The sequence below is a fragment of the Pteropus medius genome, unplaced genomic scaffold (genome assembly GCF_902729225.1).
Source record: "Pteropus medius unplaced genomic scaffold, Ma_sr-lr_union100, whole genome shotgun sequence".
Classification (NCBI taxonomy): Eukaryota; Metazoa; Chordata; class Mammalia; order Chiroptera; family Pteropodidae; genus Pteropus; species Pteropus medius.
This window is the reverse complement of record NW_024353908.1, coordinates 8,561,494-8,580,824: the sequence shown is the minus strand read 5'-3', so window position 1 is coordinate 8,580,824 and position 19,331 is coordinate 8,561,494. Positions and strand designations below refer to the sequence as shown.

Sequence of the window (19,331 nt, the reverse complement as noted above, 5' to 3'; positions counted from 1 at the left end):
CAGGTGAAGGAGCTAAGTGCTCAAGAATTAAAAGGTCTTACCTAAGGTCTTACATTTAGTAAGTAAAGAGCCAGGGATTCAGTAATCGACCCTGGCTCCAGGCTCAAGGCATTCTCCAATATTTCTTCAAAGGAAATCCCAGACTATTTAGTATCTTAACTCCTCCATTTCCCAAGAGGAAAAAGGAAAGCATCTTGAATCCCTTTATAATGTTCACGTGCTCTTAAAAGTGGAACAGGTGTTCTCTGAGTGTTTGAGAAAAGCAGGCATGAGTGGGAGTTAAAATCCTGAGCAGCCGTTGTAACCAGACCAAGTTAATCTCTGGAAACTGGAGCACTCGGCCAAGGCGATGGCTATTTCAATTGGGTGTCACAGGTGACTCATCAGAGATGGGTTACTTTTGGGCCTCCTGATATTTTCCTTCAGGGTGGGGTGTCAGATTTCCTTTGCATTTTTGGACAACAGCCCTCTTCTCCATTTCCAAATTTTTCTGGTTTCACAGCCTGCTTTCTTACCGGAAGCTAGTCATTGGCAGGAGGTTTAGAGAATGAAGAACAAAATTAAAAAAAAAAAAAAAAAGCCGGGGGCCTGAGCAAGGCCTGAAATGGGGAAATTTGCGCTTCAAGAGGTTTCCCTACCTCAACCCCTCAGAATGACAGCTCTCCACAGCCAGAAGACTACTTCTCCCCGCAGGCACTGCGCGCTCCACAGACACAGGCTGGCGGGCTCCCGGCTCTCCACCTCCGCCAGACTAGCCAATAGGGATACCCGGCTTGGGCCTCCGCCCAACCCGGACCACGCGGGAGAGAGGGCAATAAAACTACATTTCCCGAGGTGCTTTGCGCACATTTTGACCAATCAGCTCTAGGAACGCGGAGTCTAGGGGCGGAGCCGGATGCATAGCCCACCCCATTGGCTAGGGGAAGCTTAGAAGAGCCGGAACCCGGGAGAGAGAGAAGCGAAATGACATTTCCTCTTTAAATAGCTGGAGCCGGGGCCCCGTGGAGAAATGGCCGCGTCGGCAGGTGGGTCGTATCGTGGCTAGGGTGGTGAGTTGCGAGGGAGGTGGGCCGGGGTCCAGACTCAGACTGCGAGCTGTAGAGGTGGCGATGAGGAGCTGGAGAGAAGGATGGAGAGGTGAAGAGGAATGAGGGGAGGAAGGATGGATGGATGGCGTGGAGGGCGGTGGGCGGTCCGGCCGGACGGGATGGAGAGGCCGGGTACCCGCCGCGGTTCCGACCCTTTCGAGAGGCGGTTGAACGGGTACTGACGGCCGCCATCCATTGAGCGTCCCTCGTTAGGCTCCTGCCCTCCGCTCTCGGCTAGGACGTACCGGCTCTCGGCTCAGTTGCCACAGACACCTCGCCTATTCTGTCCGCGCGGTCCCTCCGCGAGCACAGGGCATCGGGCTCGCCGGGCTCCTGGAGGAACAGGCTGGTGTTTGAACTCGCAGCGCAGCTCGCTCTCTCCCAGATTCTGCCTCGCGGTCCCATTTGTTGGTGTATTTATACATACAAGTATTTTCGTACGGGGGAAAAAAAACCAAGCCAAGCAAACAAAAACAAAACAAAACAAAAAATCTCGGGACGCCGTAACTGGCTCCGAACTTCTTGTGGTTGTACGATTTTTCTCCTCCTAGATTTAAATAAGTCTTCCCCAACACCGAATGGGATTCCATCTTCAGACACAGCCAACGATGCCATGGACCCCTTCCATGCTTGCAGTATTCTTAAGCAACTCAAAACAATGTACGATGAAGGACAGTTGACAGACATTGTAGTGGAAGTGGATCACGGGAAAACATTTTCTTGTCATAGAAACGTTCTTGCTGCAATCAGCCCTTATTTCAGGTATGATGATGGTAGAAACTTCAGTTGATATCGCATAGAGTTCCCTTTCTTCCTCGGTATCGGCCGTTTGATTACTATACTGAGATGCTACAGTGAAATGAAACCAATGAATTTGTTTCCTGAAAATAGGTAGCAGGCCCTATTTTATTAAACTCTTATTTTTGACTTGTCAGATTCTTCGAGAATTCAGGTGGTTGTTTTTTTTTAAGTTAGTGAATATGTTTTTCCTTGTTTGTTTCAAGTAAATGACCAGAAAATCTAGAATTATGTTGCCCAATATGGCAGTCACTAGCCACGTGTGGCCATTTAAAATTAAACAAAATTAAAAATTCAGTTCCTCAGGCACACTAACCACATTTAAAGTGCTCAGTAGCCACATGTACAGCGCACACATAGAGCATTTCCATCACCGAAAGTTTTATTGGACAGTGCTGGTCTAGAATTTGTTCCAAAAATTTACCCATGATGCATATTTCTTCAGTGCATATCTTTTAGAGTTTAAAACATAATAGCTTGTTCTTTTGAAAACAAATTAACATTAATAGATCGTTTTAATGCAATGGGTGGCAGGTAAAAGCAGTGAAATAAAAATAAATGAAATATAGTTTCTATATACCTTATGCCCAGACTAGTGATATTTCCAAGATTTCCAGAAGTATTTTTAAGCGAAGTTTTTATTTTCATTTCTCTTCATCTTTGTATATCATAAAATTTTGAAAAGTAAATTTCAAAACTTGTGTCTAAAAAATAAGTTCATACTCTAAGAAAAGATCATTGATAAAGGTAGTTTCTCACTTGAGTTCAAGTTCTCCTTTTGTTTCAAGTGCTCATTTTTTTAAGCCTTTCAATATTCAGTAATGGTGCATGAATGACAAATATTTTCTCAACCACATTCTGCATTTTCCTTTTAAAGGTGCTTACCTTTATAGGGCATATAGCAGTGTGGTGTTCCAGATAGTAGTTTCTGGTTCCTCTTTCTCAGAATACCGGGTTAAATATAGTCACTTTAGTCTGATGCTTGTGATGTAACCGTTTAGACTTGCCTAGGGTAGGTCATTAGGATATTAACCACCACAAGGCAGTGAGCTGGAAAGAAAAAAGAAAAAACTGATATAGTATGCAGAAGGTATGAAGTTTGGCCTGGGAAAGGAAATGGCTGGTAAGACTCACTTATCCAGACTATTCATTAGATTTAATTAGGTCATTTGTGTGTTTAAATATGTGTCACAATTAACTACTTATCAAGCTCTGGGCTAAACTTACTTTACATATATTCCTTTATATAATCTTGAGAATTCTGTCTCCATACAGTTGTTATTCCTTTTTTTGTATATGAAAAAACAAAACAAAACAAAAAACAAAACCCTGAGGCTCAGGGAGGTTAAGTGGCCTGTCTAAATCATCTATCTAACTATCACTAGTAGGTGACAGAGGCTGGATTTGATTCCAGATCCGGACTTCTTATGACTTTTAAGGAACAAGAGTGGGTCCTCTTTGAAGTTGCCTTTCACTAGTTTTTATTATAGTAGATTTGAATAGTAAAAAAAAAAAAGGAAACGTCACAGTGAAAATGTCTGTCTCTTACTGAAATGTTATACTCTATCTTATATCATTTAAATGTCATACTTAATTAAAATTAATTTTGAAGACCTAGACAAATCACTTTAAAAGAAGCATGCTGTAATAGAGGTTCTTAATTTTCAAGAAGTTAAAGAAGTGCTTAGAAAATTTTCTAAACATAAGATATGTGAATTCAAATGAAGATATTTGGCTAGAAAACTTAAGGATTAGGTTTTTATCTCTTGCTAGAGATATTTGTACAGAAGTTTCTTGGCACAGTGCTGCTTTCTGTGAGATCTAGGATGTCATACTTAATAGTTTCTAAGTCTTGCATCACTGGTGGAAGAATTAGAATAGCTTGGACTATGGCATAGATCCTGGTAACTTGTTAGAATTAAAATTGGTATGATTACAAACTTTTTGCTGCTCAGGATTTTGTGTGAGGAGGTGCTCCCACTTTATACGGAATTTACATAAAGAACTTAGAATAGAGGAGAACTGATCAAGTGTTACACTGCTCCTGTGTGTGAGACCAGCCTATTTAAGTCAGTAGTAGTTTAGTTCCCATGATAAAGGAATATGTGGTAACGTTCTCCTTTGGGAGTTAATCTTTGCCTAACAAAGGGCTTTATTTTTCTTTTTAATTGGTAACTGTATCGCTGAGTTTTTCAGCACCTGATTAAAAACCAGGTCATACCTTGGAACATCTAGTTTTCAGTCATCAAAAAGCCTGTGTAATATAAACTTAAATTTTACATTGTAGAAATAAAAATAGGACTCAAAGATGGTTGATCTAGGCAACAAGCTGGGTCCTTGTGATACCTTGTATACAGGTATTTGACTTAGACTTCAAAAGTGACTGGAAGTCTTCCCATTTAAAGATATTTTCAGAACATAACTCTTAAAAATAAATTGGGAGGGTTATGGATCTGTATAATCACCAGTGTTACTTTTTCACCAACTTTATCACCAATGTTAGATCAATTTTTTTTCAACAGACATCTAGTAAGTATCCTAGCACACATAGCCATTTTTTCTCAAAGGCTTTTAAAAAAAGAGCTTTTGATTTGATTTTGATATTTTAATTTTAAGAGCAGCCTTGAAAAAAAAACCTTAAAGCAAGGAAAAGAAAATTAAATAATGTTTGTAAATGACTAATAAAGTGCCAGACTTTTGGCTCCATAATATTTTGGCCAAGAAAGGCCCATAAATTTTAAGTAAAATGTATTTTAATTAAAAAATAAAAAGCTTGGTCTCAAAGGCAAAAGTTTGGGATTTAAAACCATTCTCTCCAAAGAATTAGTTTAATTCCTAAACTCTCTTTAGAAGTAGTCATTATATTCAGCCTACTATAATCTTTATTTATACACAGATATAAATAGGTAAAATATGGTAACTTTGAAAAAATTAAGTATATTTCTTTAAGCAAAGGTTTTCAAAATGTCCATCGATAAGTGAATTGATGTTCTTTATATCCCTTCTAATAATTAAGGAAATATTCAAGAGACAGTTTTAAAAAGGGGTAGGTAGAGAATAAGAATATATGAAGAACATTTTGTTTTTCTAAGATGAAAAATTTAAAGGTATATTTTGGTCATCAGTTGCCTTATAAATTTCCACTGAGACATAAAAAGTTATATTAGACAGTCTCCATATGCTAATGTATCACGTTAACACCCGTAGGCATTCTAAAACTTTTTGACTGGCCTGGTGATTTAAGATCTCAAGTACCTAAGGAAATTTGACCAGAAACCTAGAGAGGGGCTCTAAGGAAAACAAAGTGTCTTGGAATATTCCATGCCACCTTTTGATGTGCTTTAATTAGGTATATTCTCTTTTTCTCAGAGTTGGCACAAAGTGGACTGGTCCTGAGAACAGGGTTTTTGAGATTAGTCAGACTAAATCCTTCTGCTAGATGATCAACTTTTATCTCCATTCAGAATATCAGGAAACACATTAGGAAATATTTTTCAATTTCAAAGGTTATCTCTGGGGTAAATTTACACTTTTAAAAATTTGCCACCATAATTTTTATTTGTAGCGCACGTATAATATTAACCACTTTTTCCTTCCTAGATCCATGTTCACTAGTGGCCTTACAGAAAGTACTCAAAAAGAAGTTCGAATAGTTGGTGTTGAAGCTGAATCGATGGATTTAGTGTTGAACTATGCCTACACCTCCAGAGTTGTTCTGACAGAAGCCAATGTTCAAGCCTTGTTCACTGCAGCTAGCATCTTCCAGATTCCTTCCATCCAAGACCAGTGTGCTAAGTATATGATCAGTCATTTGGACCCACAGAATTCTATCGGGGTCTTCATCTTTGCTGATCATTATGGTCATCAAGAACTCAGAGATCGATCAAAAGAATACATTCGTAAAAAGTTTCTGTGTGTCACCAAAGAACAAGAGTTTCTCCAGTTGACAAAAGACCAACTAATAAGTATACTAGACAGTGATGATTTAAATGTAGATCGAGAAGAGCACGTTTATGAAAGCATTGTAAGGTGGTTTGAACATGAACAGAATGAAAGAGAAGTGCATCTTCCAGAAATTTTTGCCAAATGCATACGTTTTCCTCTAATGGAAGATACCTTTATAGAGAAAATTCCATATCAGTTTGCACAGGCTATAGCCAAAAGCTATGTAGAGAAGGGACCATCCAATACTAATGGCTGTACACAGAGGCTTGGAATGACTGCATCTGAAATGATCATATGTTTTGATGCTGCCCACAAACACTCAGGAAAGAAGCAAACAGTGCCTTGTCTAGATATAGTCACAGGAAAAGTGTTTAAATTATGCAAACCACCAAATGATCTAAGAGAAGTTGGGATTCTTATATCCCCAGACAATGACATTTACATTGCAGGAGGGTACAGGCCAAGCAGCAGTGAGGTGTCCATTGACCATAAGGCAGAAAATGATTTCTGGATGTATGACCATTCCACTAATAGATGGCTATCCAAACCATCCTTACTTCGAGCCAGAATAGGATGCAAATTGGTGTATTGCTGTGGTAAGATGTATGCAATTGGAGGTCGTGTTTATGAAGGTGATGGGAGAAACTCGCTAAAATCTGTGGAGTGCTATGACAGCAGAGAAAATTGTTGGACGACTGTTTGTGCAATGCCTGTTGCAATGGAGTTTCATAATGCTGTGGAATACAAAGAGAAGATCTATGTTTTACAGGGTAGGTGTCTAAGTGATTTAGTTCTTTATGAAAGGGTAACAGGTCAAATTGTGGTTTACTTATGCTAAAAGAGATGAGTGTTCCTGTTAATTGAGGAATATCACTGGCTTTCTTATTGTAAACTTTGTTGGAAGAGTCTGTGCTTTAAAGGACCTATAAAAAAATAAACTTTTGAATAAAAGCACTGAAATTACTAAAGTTACTAAAATGATCTTCTAAGTTTTTTATGTTCTTATTGTGTTTTTACATGTGGAATACGTATTTTAATAAGTAATAGTTCATCATTTTTGGAGAACTATTTTAGAGCTGTTTTTAAGACTTTAAACAAGAAAGCAAGGTTGATAGATGACTTATTTTGCACTTCAATAATATATAGAGAGATGTAGCAAATATTTTACTTATGGAATTTAAGGATTAGTTTAAAAGAAAAAAGAACAAAGCATTATTTAAAGTTATACTAATCAATTACCAAGGAATTTTGCATAAGCCTTATGATTGCAAAGGTTATCAAACTTAATTACAAAGAGTTTGAAATTAGTCTTTAGATTTTAATTTCACTGCAGTTTAAGTTGCTTTCCATCATATGTTGTTTTCAGTTTTTTTCACTGAAAACCTTTGAGATGTCACCTTTTTCTTTTATCAATATAAGAAGGACTATCTATAATATTTACCTTTTTAAAAGATTTTTGAAAACTTACTGAAGACCAGTACTCTGGCAAAGATGACACAGTAGAAGTAGAAAAAGTGACTGGGTAAGAGTAAATAAGATACTTGTTCCAAGGTTCTCATTTGAGATAACTAATGTTTTCCTTATGTTTGGTTTCTTAGACATTTCAGTTGTTTGAGTGTTGAATGTAATATTAATAAATCCGGCATCCTTATTCCTCTTTTGTGTTTCTTAATTGCTTATATATAAATGTTTTCCTCACGACTTTAATAAAACGAAAACTAAAGGGGCAACTTCTGTGTAGATGCACATGAGTTTTTAGCTCTTATCCCATTGTTTTCTCCAAATTATCTTTGCTCTAATCCTTTGACTTAAAATTTCCTAGAAAAGCCTGAACCCCTGTGTTCAAAGTTCAGTATAAAGTTAATTCTCCAGAAGGAGTAGTATTCTAGTACTATCTTTAGTACCCTCTTGTTAGTGCCTCATTTTAGTCAAATAGAAGAATGGACATAATTTAGATTTGTTGGGCTTGCCAAAAAATGGAATATAAGAATAGATGTCTAATCTATCGAGTATATTGGATAGGTTATATCATCCAATATGATGAAGCTCTCTCTACATGTACTTTGGTCTTAGCAGCTAACTAGTTAGTTGATAGACATAGAATTAATTATGAGACTCCCAATTGGAAGGTAAAGGAATATAAATATTCCTTTAATATAAATATAATATAAATATAAATAAATATAAATAATTGGAATATAAATACTAAAGCAAAGTTGCACTGAATTAATAGAATTTCAGTGCTGGAATGAAAATTGTTTAATTCAAAGTTGTATTACATAAGAGGAATATGAGGCTCTGAGGGTTTTCTTAATTGCCCATCATTGCTTTTAATTTATTAAAGAGGATTTTAGATTTTAAAAACTTTAAAGTTTCTATTCTTATCTTTTTTTTGCTAAGAATCCTGTTACAAGTTAGTCACTAAAGGGCAGGTGATGTGCAAGCAAAAGCTGGGAGTTTAATTAGCTAGTATAAGAAAAATTGAAATTACAGTGTCACTATTAAATAGGCAGTTAAATTTGTAGATAAGAGTAAACCTAGTTCAAAACAGTTTTCAAGAAGAAGCTCAATTTAGAGGTAGATTATTTCTGAATAAAGCTTCTATAAAAATAGTTTGACATGAATAGTCAGAAGCTTATCTACTCCATGGCTATTAGAGTATCAGTTAATCTGTTCATAAAGGGTTCAGATTTTTGTATTAAGAATTTTATACAAATGTTATAATTAACCAAATTCTATACATCTTCACTTGTTTGATTTTTTTTCAGACATTTTTATATTGGCAGTCTGACCCAGCACACCCTTTATTGTCAAAGTAAAATTGAAAACAACTCAAAGTCAACTCTATAAATGATATGTGCGTGTGTTTTTTCATATTAAAACCATGTTTTTGCATTTTGAATATTTGTCTTCTCATTACTGCAACACTAAAGTAAACGCAAAAGTGACTTATAGACACAAATCGGAACAATTCCATGTACTGTCTTCTATTTAAATAATTAGCACATAAATTTATAGTGGCTTGTTCATGTTGAAGCTATATACATATTTTGATCTCACTGGCTAACCTTTAGAAATAATGCTTTTTTAGACCTGGCTTAAAATAAATTTTCTGAAATATACAATTGGATAGAATAAATGGAAGCAAGCTCTAAACTATTATTCTACCATCAAGCCAAAGTAACTCTTCACCCCTCTCCATTATGAATACCCCCAGTTCTGGTTAACTATAACAGTATGTATTATGTTGTGCCATGGAATAAAGAAGTTTTAAGCTACTTTGCAATTAATGTATCTCTGGAGATTATAAAAAATATTTTAGAAAATGAAATATTTGAAAAATTATGTTCTTTAGTCTTCAACATAACTACCAAGAAGAGATATGTAAATGTATATATTCTTTTTTTTTTTTTAGGAGAATTTTTCCTCTTCTATGAGCCTCAAAAAGACTACTGGGGTTTTTTAACCCCCATGACTGTGCCTAGAATCCAGGGCTTAGCAGCTGTATACAAAGACTCTATCTACTATATAGCTGGAACCTGTGGGAATCATCAACGAATGTTTACTGTAGAAGCCTATGACATTGAGCTCAATAAATGGACTCGTAAAAAGGACTTTCCATGTGATGAGTCCATAAATCCATACCTTAAACTGGTACTTTTCCAGAATAAACTCCATTTATTTGTTCGAGCTACTCAAGTGACTGTTGAAGAACATGTCTTCAGAACCAGCAGAAAAAATTCACTTTACCAATATGATGACATCGCTGACCAATGGATGAAAGTGTACGAGACCCCCGATCGGCTCTGGGACCTTGGCCGGCATTTTGAATGTGCTGTTGCTAAACTCTACCCTCAGTGTCTTCAGAAAGTACTTTAATGAGTAGCAGGCCTTAGTGAGCTCGCTGACATCTGTGCTTGAGGAAACAGTCTTTCAATGATACAAGAAGTGCTGTCAGTATTTAAGAAAGCTGAGAGAGTTTGTACATGGAAGTGGATGCTCTTAAAGATAACATTGTAGGGAGCGATTTCACCTTTCATGTTTTCATTTCAGTAAGCAAAAGGTAACAAAGTGCAATTATTAGCATTTTTTTTTCTGGTATAAAAGCAATCATTTTCATTCTAGAATTTTGTGATAGTCACTGAACTACTAGATGAATTAATAACTATGCAGTCTTGTAAGAGCAGTTAGGGTGTTATTGGTTAGAGAACATCCAAACTAGTTTGACGTGACTTTTTATTTTGAATACGGGTAAAAATCTGAGGCAATATCACTAGGATGTTAGCTGTGATCTCTCAAACACAGAAAAGCACTAACTTAGATCCTCATTCTTAATATATATATTTATGTACTGTTTTTAAGCATACTGAGATTTAAATGTGTTGTTATTAGAATAGATTGAAGGAAAACAAATCATCTCAGAACTTTTAGTCTGATTGTTTCATATTTTCCATGTAACTTTAAGCTAAAGTTTCTGTTAACTTTTTAAGTGCTAACACTGTCTCATGTTAAAAATCCTGAAAAGGGCTCAAATTCACAGGTGGCTGGTGCTAGTGTAATTCATGTGTATAGCTAAATGGGTTTAAATTGTCTGAACCTATGCTTACCTTTCGAGTTGGTATTATTAGTTTTGTGGCCATAGTACTTGACCTGTTGAACTCTTGTGATTTCACAAGATTCTTTACTTACATGATAGCAAGATATGGCCAGTTATTGGTCTAACTAGACTCAATCTTAGAATAGTGAGAACATTCTACTTAGTTTGCATTAATGCGGGCCATTTTGTTGCCTGACCTCCTTTTCCGTCCTTTACCTGTCCTTTACCTGTCCAGTCTTTATTGGTACATTGAAAGGTAACTTATTTCTTTTCTGCACAGAGCATAATGTGAAGTTTTACATCTACTTTTAAAATTCTGTTTTCTAGAAACATAAAACTCCTACAGTGGTTGAATTTAATACTTTTAAATTACATATGGCAATTAAAACCTCATTTTTTTTTTAATTTTTGCACTTAACAGTGATGAATATCTTTACATTGAAAACCTTGTTCTAGCTGAAGATATTGAGAAAGAAAAGAGTAAATGAATAGAACCATAGCATAATAGGTACTAAATTGTGTTCATATTTAACTGATGAATTTCTAACGCTCAGTTAGGAATATTCGCATAAAGGACAAACTAACTTATTTATAATACCTAAGGTAGATGTTTGGATCAGTAACTTATTTTTTACTATGCCTAGAATAATCAGTAAAGGATATAAGTGTAGGCCAGAGTCTGTTCTCAACTAGAATATTTTGATTTTCTTAAAACAAACTGGCATGGTTTGTATTAGAAACTCTTGTACAAATTGTAATGTGATACTGTGAAACAAATTTAAAACATTGCCTCTTTGCATCGCATACCTCATTTTTCAGAAACTCCAAACTGCTTGTCTTAGACCTCTGCAAGTAGGGAACGTTTTCTGAAGAATTCAAAGTAGACAGAATTTATAGAATTAACATTTTAAAATCTAGTCTTGGGAAGCTAGATATGTGGTTTTTTTCTTATTGGCTTTGATGGTTTATAATCTCGTTATAAACTTTGTCAACCAATAACCAGTTTTTCTTTATCTTCTCTTTCCTTCATCTTCATGCTGTTTGGGGGCTGCTTCTGAGTTTTTTGGAGCATATTTACAGTGTTGCATTGTAGAGGGGAGGGAGAGACAAAAATAACTTTTGCAAGAGATGTTCATATAATTTATTTTTGAAAGCTTTGTTGAATAAGATTTCCTGCCGTTTTTTGACAATCTTCTGTATTTATTTAGAAAAAGTGTTACTTGAAAACATGACATAGAACGTTGTTAGTAATTTACATGTGTCGTATAATATATAGGAGTACAACATACTGTGGTTAATTCTACAGTAGATGTATTCTGTTGATCTGCACAACTGTTGATCCTTTTGCTATAACAATTTATATTGAGGGTGTGATCTAAGTATAGTCTATCAAAGCCAAGGTTTAGAATTTTCTATGGGAGTAGAATATATATTGAATTTTGTATGAAGAACTATTTGTTTAAATTATATAGCTGGGAAATTTTGCCACTTTTAAAATGATTTCAGAAGAAGTCCTAGAATACTAAGATTAGAAATATGTGTGATAAATATGTTTAGATATTTAAGGTATATTTGTATAGTGCATTCAGAGACTATAACTAAAAGGCACAATGGGTACCGCGGAATTAAAGGTCTAAAATATGCCAGTCCCACTTTAACTTTGTTTTTGCGTTTGAAGAATGTATGTAGCACTTTCCTATATATATTTTTTACACATTGAAAACTGGACTCGGTATACTGGAAAGTTTAAATTTTATTCTTTATTTTCCATCTTTGTTTTCTGTTCTACAAAGTTGATGCTTAAGCATCAAACTCATCTCAGTGATGCCTGGTAAAAAGTGGATGTGATCTGCAAAGAATCAGATTCCATATGTTTAAAATGTCATTCAATGTTCAGTGCTCAGGTATGTAGTAAGTACTGTAGTCCTTTGAGGGCAAATGTGTAGATATTTTTAAACATTTTGCCATAATTGCACAAGTTTTTGCATTTTTACCTGATGGCATTGTTTCTTATAATAAAACCTTTTGTGATTGAAAACTTCCATTGTTGTAAACTGACCTCTGACTAGTGAGTTTTGCAGAATTAATTTTGATGAAAATCATGAAATATCTTATGTCATAGTGGAATGGAATGAGATTTTAATCTATCAAATATTTGGCTTCTGGTACAAAATGAACTAGTTAATATAATGTTCTTTAAATTCTAAAGCAAGTTCCCTTATATTGAGAACTCCTTTGTTCCATTTGTTCTGGCCTATACTCTTATTATTCCACTCTTCTCTCTCATACTTCATATTTAATCTATCAGAAAACCCTATTGTCTCTTCATTCAAAACATACCCAGAGTCTGACCAGTTACCACTTGTACCACTTTCACCCTAGTCTAAATTAGCCTACCTTGTCTGCCAGAATGCATTGCTTGGTCTCCCTTTTATCACCTTTGACACCTAGTACTTGTTCTGTAGATTAGAATAGTAGCCAGAGTGATCCTGTTAAAACCTAAGTAGGATTATGTCCCTCTTCTGCTCAAACCCTCTAATGGCTTCTGATCTGCATTTGTATGGAGATCAGAACACCTTTCTTACATGGTTTAACTTCCCATCCCCACCTCTTGGACCTCATTGCATTCCACCAGCTCAGTATTCTAGCCACACTGCTCTTCCTCAAACATGCCAAACCCTTGCTGTGTCTTTTGCCAAGGAAGCCCTGAAAATTCACTTACTTTATTCAAGTCTCTATTAAAATTCCAGGGAGGCCTTCCCTGATCACCTTATGCAAAATAGAATATCTTCCTGTCAACTCAACCCCCTCCCATACCACCTGTTATTTTCTTGCGTTATTTTCCATTTGTCTTCCCCCCTTGAGATGTAAGCTCCATGAATGCTCAGAATTTGTTTTATTCATTATGCATCTCAGATCAATCCCTAGGATACATACTAAGCATTCAATAAATGTTTGTAAAAAATGGATTTTCAGTTAAGGCTTAAGGCACCCTGAGAAGTGATGGGACTACGACTATCATCTCGATTTTATCAGACAGGAAACGCAAAGACCACTTTCACATCAACCTGGTTCCTACATGCTACATTAGTTCCAAACAAAACTGATAGGAAAGGTAGGTGCTCTGTATTTTGTATTTAATTTGCCTTTTTCGAGTCTCACTTTTCCCCCAACACTGTAGTTCATAAGCATAATTGATTCTCAATGAGGGAGTAGATGAGGTAGGAAAACACTTTGTCAACCCACTTGCACCATGTAATGAAGTTTCAGTTAACAATGGACTGCATATACAACAGTGGTTCCAGAAGATTGTAATGGAGCTAAAAAAAGTCCCTATCGCCTAGTGATGTCATAGCTGTTGTAATGCCATAGCATAACACATTACACATGTGATGGTGTTGATGCTGATGTAAACAAACCTGTGATGCCAGTCATATAAAAGTGTAGCACATATAGTTATGTACAGTACCTAATACTTAAAATGATAAATGATTATGTTACTGATTTATGTATCTGCTATACTATTTATTGTTATTTTAGCGTGTATTCTTTCTACTTATAAAAAAGAGTTTCTTATAAAACACTATGCCATTACACCAGCAGCAGCCTTCTTCATCTCATGTTTACCATGTCTCTTAATTGCATAATTTGTGCTTGATTTAATCTGACGTTGTTTTGTACAGTAACATGCTATACAGGCTGGGGACCTAAGAGCAACAGGCTATACTATATATCCTAGGTGTGTAGTAGGCTATGCCATTTAGGTTTGTGCAAGTACACTGATGTTCCCACAACAGTTCATTTCTCAGAATATATCCTTGTTACTAAGTGGTGCATGACTGCTGTTATTTTGATTCTAGAATGAACTTAAAATGACTTGCCATTTTAAAATCTTGGTTGTATGCTTGTGTTTTTTATTGAAAAGTTATTTGAAAGTACAAAAATTAAAAAGTGGTCTAGGATCTCTAACACTTCAGAGGAATGCTGTAAATAGCACCTGCTAGTTTTTTGAAGTGAAATTTGGAATTTTATGTAATGGATTTGAGAGGGGGAAAAATATTTCCCCTTCATTTTACGCTTCTAAGGTACATAAAAAATTCTTGACTTAGAACTTTGGTGAACAGAATTTAAATGGTTTTCAGTAGTAAACATGAAGAAGTAGCATTAACTACTACCAGATCTAGTCCTTAATTCTCAATCTCCATGTTTTACTTTGATGACATATATCTCTCTGGTAGATCTTAGAACCTAGAAAGTTGGGTATCTGGCTCATGGGTCTGTTAATTTTCCTTCCTCTTTTGGTAACCTGCTTTAGCCCAATTTACTTGTGTGCATATGTAAGGAAGCTACACGTTTAGACAGATGAATCAATATGGCTATCATCCCAGAGGAAAAAAAAGTGCATGTTTTCCAGTTACAGAGTAAGCATTTGGAGATTTAAATTCCTGTCATAAGGTAGAATTTTAATCTATGAAAGTATAAAGTATTTTATGACTGCTGAGCAGGCACAGTCCAATATGATTTAGGTAACCATAGACATAATATTCCACTGTTTTTGTTAATTTTTAATTTTCACATTTTTATGTTTTCAATTATAGTTGACATACAATATTATATTAGTTTCAAGTGTACAATACAGTAATTAGACATTTATAAAACTTATGCAGTGATCACCCTGATAAATCCAATACTCACCTGGCACCATACATAGTTATTACAATACTACTGACTATATTTCCTATGCTATACTCTACTTCCCCACTACTATTTTGTAACTACTATTTGTTCCTCTTACTTCTCTTCCCCCTCACTCATTCCCCCTAATCTGACAACCATCAAAATGCTCTCTGTATCTATGAGATTATTTCTATTGTTTATTTTTTTTATCTTATTCTCTAGATTCCACATATGACATTTGTCTTTCTCTGACTTACACTGCTCAGCACAATACCCTCTAGGTCCATCCATGTTGTTGCAGATAGTAAGATTTCATTCCTTTTTATGACTGAATAATATTCCATTTTTTATACCACCTCTTCTTTATGCATTCATGTATTGATGGACACCCAGGAGACCTTCATACCTTGTCTACTGTAAATAATGCTGCTATGAAACTATGGATTCACATGTTCCTTCAAAGTAGTGTTTTGGGTTTCTTCAGATAAATACACAGATGTGGGATAACGGGGTCCTTCTTTGTCTTGTGTTATAGCCTTTGTTTTAAAATCTATTTTGTCTGGTATAACCATTGCTATGCCACCTTTTTGTTTGTTTCCATTTTCATGCAACATCTTTTTTCATCCCTTTACTTTCAGTCTGTGTGTGTCTTTCAATCTGAAGTGAGTCTCTTGTAGGCAGCATATGTAAGGGTCTTGTTACCCATTTGTCCATCCTATCTTCTGATTGGAGCATTTAATCTATTTTCATTTAAAGTAATTGTTGCTAGATATGTAGTAGTTGCCATTTTATTGTTCATATTTTTTAGCTTTTTCTTCTTCATAAGAAGTCCTTTTAATATTTGTCATAATACTGGCTTGATGATGATGAACTCCTTTAGCTTTTTCTTGTCTGAGAAGCACTTTATCTGTTCTTCAATTCTAAATGATAGTTTTCCTGTGTAGAAGAACCTTGGTTGTAGGTCCTTGTTTTCCATTACTTTGAATATTTTGTGCCGATTCCTTCTGGCCTGCGAAGTTTCTGTTGAGAAATCAACTGACAGTCTTATTGGGAGCTCCATTGTAGGTAACTAAGTAATTGCTTTTCTCTCGCTGTTTTTAAGTTTCTCTCCTTGTCTTTAATCTTTGGCATTTTACCTGTAGTATGTCTTGGTGTGGGCCTCTTTGGTTCATCTCGTTTGGGACTCTGCACTTTCTGGGCTTGTGTGTCTATTTCCTTCACCAGGTAGGGAAGTTTTCAGTCATTATTTCTTGAAATAGATTTTTAATTTCTTGCTCTCTCTTCTCTTTCTGGTATCTCTATACTGCGAATGTTGGTACATTCGATGTTGTCCCAGAGGCCCCTTAAACTATCCTCATTTTTTTTGTATTTTTTCTTCTTGTTGCTCTGATTGGGTGTTTTCTGACATCTTATCCTTTAAATCACTGATTCAATCCTCTGCTTCATCTAACCTACTGTTAATACCTCCTAAGGTATTCTTCATTTCAGTTATTATATTCTTTTCTGACCAGTTCTTTATGTTTTCTATCTCCACTTTTATGTTTTCTATCTCTTTGTTAAAGTTCTCACTGAGTTTATCTAATGTGCTCCCAAGTTTATTGAGCATCTTTATAACAAGTGTTTTGAACTCTGCACCTAGTAGATTGCTTGTTTCCATTTTTTTTTTTTTAGTTCTTTTTCTGGAGTTGTTCCGTTCTTTCATTTGGGACATGTTTCTTTGTCTTCTCATTTTGGTTGCCTACTTGTGTTTGTTTCTATGTATTAGGTAGCTATATCTCCCAGTCTTAGTAGAGTAGCCTTATACAATAGGTGTGCTGAGGGTCGCAGTGGCACAGTCTTCCCTAGTCACTTGAGCCAGGTACTCAAGGTGTTTCTTCAGAATGGGTTGTTTGTGCCCGCCTGTTGTAGTTGAGCCTTGGTTGCAATTTGTTCATCAATGGGAGAGATTGACCCACAGGCTGATTGGTTGTGGTGACTGGCCATTACCAGTGGAGAAACTGTTGTGCAGGGACTAACCCTACAATGCAAAAATCACTATAATAGAACTCTAGTGCCAGCCCTAGTGCCTACCTTTTGTTGTTCCTCCTCAGATATGACCCCAGGTGGTGCTTTGGCTCAGATGGAAGCTACCAGCCACCAGGCATGCAGGCCAGGGCCTCCTAGGAGGGGCCCTACCACAGGCTAAGTTCAGCCGTAGTCTGTGCCCTGCTCAGGGCCACCTGGCATGAGCCACCAAGCAATCTTCACATGGCCACCACCCATGTTGGGCTTGGAAGTAACTTGAGAGGCCAAACCACAAACCGAGGCCAGATGCGGCTAGTGCTGAGCTTGGGGCTACTCAGCAAGAGATAAAGGGAAGGCTGAGGCCAAATGCTGCTCGTTTAGGTTTTGCGAACCTTTTGAAAGATGTTAGGAAAGTCTGCAGAATGAGCCAAGACAGGCCACTTGGATGCAAAATCCACTAGAAGTGTCTTGAGTGAGCCTACACATTGGGAAGAGCAGGGTCTTGAGGAATCACCAGGCTGGACGACCAGTGTTAGCAAAGGTGATGGAGACTAGATATGGCAGTCTTTAAGCCAGGCAGGGGAGAGAACAATGAAAGAACAATGGCCTCTGCCAGCTCTTCTATCTGGGAGAAAGCTGCCCCTCCAGCCCTCACCTGGAAGCCTCAGAATTCAGTTCCTTCCTGTATGTTCTTAGTACCTTTCAAGCTGCTGTCCCAGAGCTGGAACTCAGAGCAAGTGAGTCCATCACTGAGTAAGTCTGCACACGGGCCCCTTAAGAGGAAAGTCGGCAACTCCCTCAGCCCTTTGTCTCACCCTGCCACTGTTTTTTACAGCCAGAATTTGTGGAGACTTGTTTTCCTGGCACTGGAAACCTGGGCTGGGGAGCTTGGTGTGGAATGGGGACCCCTCACTCTTCTGAGAGGACCTCTACAGCTGAGACAATTCTCCCAATTCTCCACACACAGGTGTGGGACCAGTCCATTTTGTGTCTCCATGCCTCCTATCAGTCTCAGTGGCCTTCTCTGTGTGTCCCCATCTGTGGGACCTCTGTTTAGTCAGACTTCAGGTGACTCCCAGCTATGGCTATTCTGTAGTTTCGTTGTAACTTTGATGTGGTCGTGAGAAGAGGCAAGCACAGCATTTACCTATTCCGCCATCTTGACTGGAACTCCTACTTCCACTTTTCAATGATATATTGTAAAATTTTAAAATGATACAAAATATGTAATAAACCTTTAACTAGCCATCACGCTATAATACAAACTCATTTGCTCAAGAACTCTGCTATTACACTTTTTGGATCTCATTGAGATGCCAATCCACTGATCCCCACTATTTATACTATCCATCAGTTCCTACTAGGGACCTTTTTTGAATTTACCCAACTCAAGTTCCATAGTCCATTCAAAATAATGCATTTTACATTTCCTCAGTTCCCTCGCCTCTTTAGTGCCATACTTGTCAGACAGATCTCCAATTCTGAATGATCCCAGATATGAGCCTTCTCTGTGCCTGGCCCTGAGTAGTGGAATATCGGTTGAAAGCCCATGGTCAAACTCACTCACTTTAAAGTAATGTACCTCCCATGAGTTCTCAACGTGGTGTAGCAATTTTTACCTTTTATCAAACTGTCATTTTTTTTTTATCCCTCTTGATACTTAGCTCTCTATCTTTCTTCCTGATTAACTGAGAAGATAGAAGTCATTATGTAGGCTTTTGTCATCTCCACACCATCTACCCAAACCTTTTCTGTTCTTCTTCTGTAATGGGGGAAGTGTGCTTTTTCTAACACAAGGTTTCTTTGTGCTCTAGTTCCTTTATCATTTCCTCTGCTGAATCTTCTAACATTCCTTCTTGCTCAGATTATTCTCACAGGACAAAAAAATGCACTTTTCTTCCACTTAGCCAAACAACAACAACAAAATATCCTTTGGTCCAGCACCACTCACCAATTAGTGCCCCTTTTCTTGACTTCCATGAATACTAAATTTTTCTAGTGGGTTGTTCCTATAAGCTGATTTTATTTCCTCACTTTCATTCACTCTTCAATCTACCCTAATTTATACCTCCTTCTCATTAACAAAACTGATTTTATCAAGGTCCCCAACAACATTTTTTGCTCTAAACTCACTCTTCACTTTTCTGTCCTTATCTTACTTGACGTCACAGAATTTTTTGGCACAGTTGACCACTGTTTCCTTTTTGAAGTCCTTTACTTAC

General features: G+C 36.7%; 1 protein-coding gene across 3 annotated transcripts; it reads left to right on the top strand.

The window, feature by feature from the left end:
• Positions 1-931: 931 nt before the first annotated feature.
• KBTBD8 (kelch repeat and BTB domain containing 8) lies at positions 932-12,470 on the top strand. Of its 3 annotated transcripts, none has more exons than XM_039851636.1 (4): positions 932-1,025; positions 1,640-1,850; positions 5,487-6,601; positions 9,247-12,470. In XM_039851636.1, the coding sequence occupies exons 1-4, from the start codon at positions 1,010-1,012 to the stop codon at positions 9,708-9,710; spliced, it is 1,806 nt and encodes a 601-aa protein (XP_039707570.1). In that variant the 5' UTR covers positions 932-1,009; the 3' UTR covers positions 9,711-12,470. The 3 variants fall into 3 exon arrangements, with proteins under 3 accessions (XP_039707570.1, XP_039707571.1, XP_039707568.1); XM_039851634.1 differs by lacking the exon at positions 932-1,025 and adding an exon at positions 1,032-1,137; XM_039851637.1 differs by lacking the exon at positions 1,640-1,850 and having other exon boundaries at positions 939-1,025.
• The last annotated feature ends 6,861 nt before the right edge of the window (positions 12,471-19,331 follow it).

Excerpts from the sequence above, each read along its gene's own strand:
- KBTBD8 (XM_039851634.1), top strand. The coding sequence starts at position 1,110 with ATGAGGAGCTGGAGAGAAGGATGGAGAG. Across the intron at positions 1,138-1,639 it reads CTGGAGAGAAGGATGGAGAG|ATTTAAATAAGTCTTCCCCA; the intron begins GTGAAGAGGAAT and ends TTCTCCTCCTAG. Across the intron at positions 1,851-5,486 it reads GCAATCAGCCCTTATTTCAG|ATCCATGTTCACTAGTGGCC; the intron begins GTATGATGATGG and ends TTTCCTTCCTAG.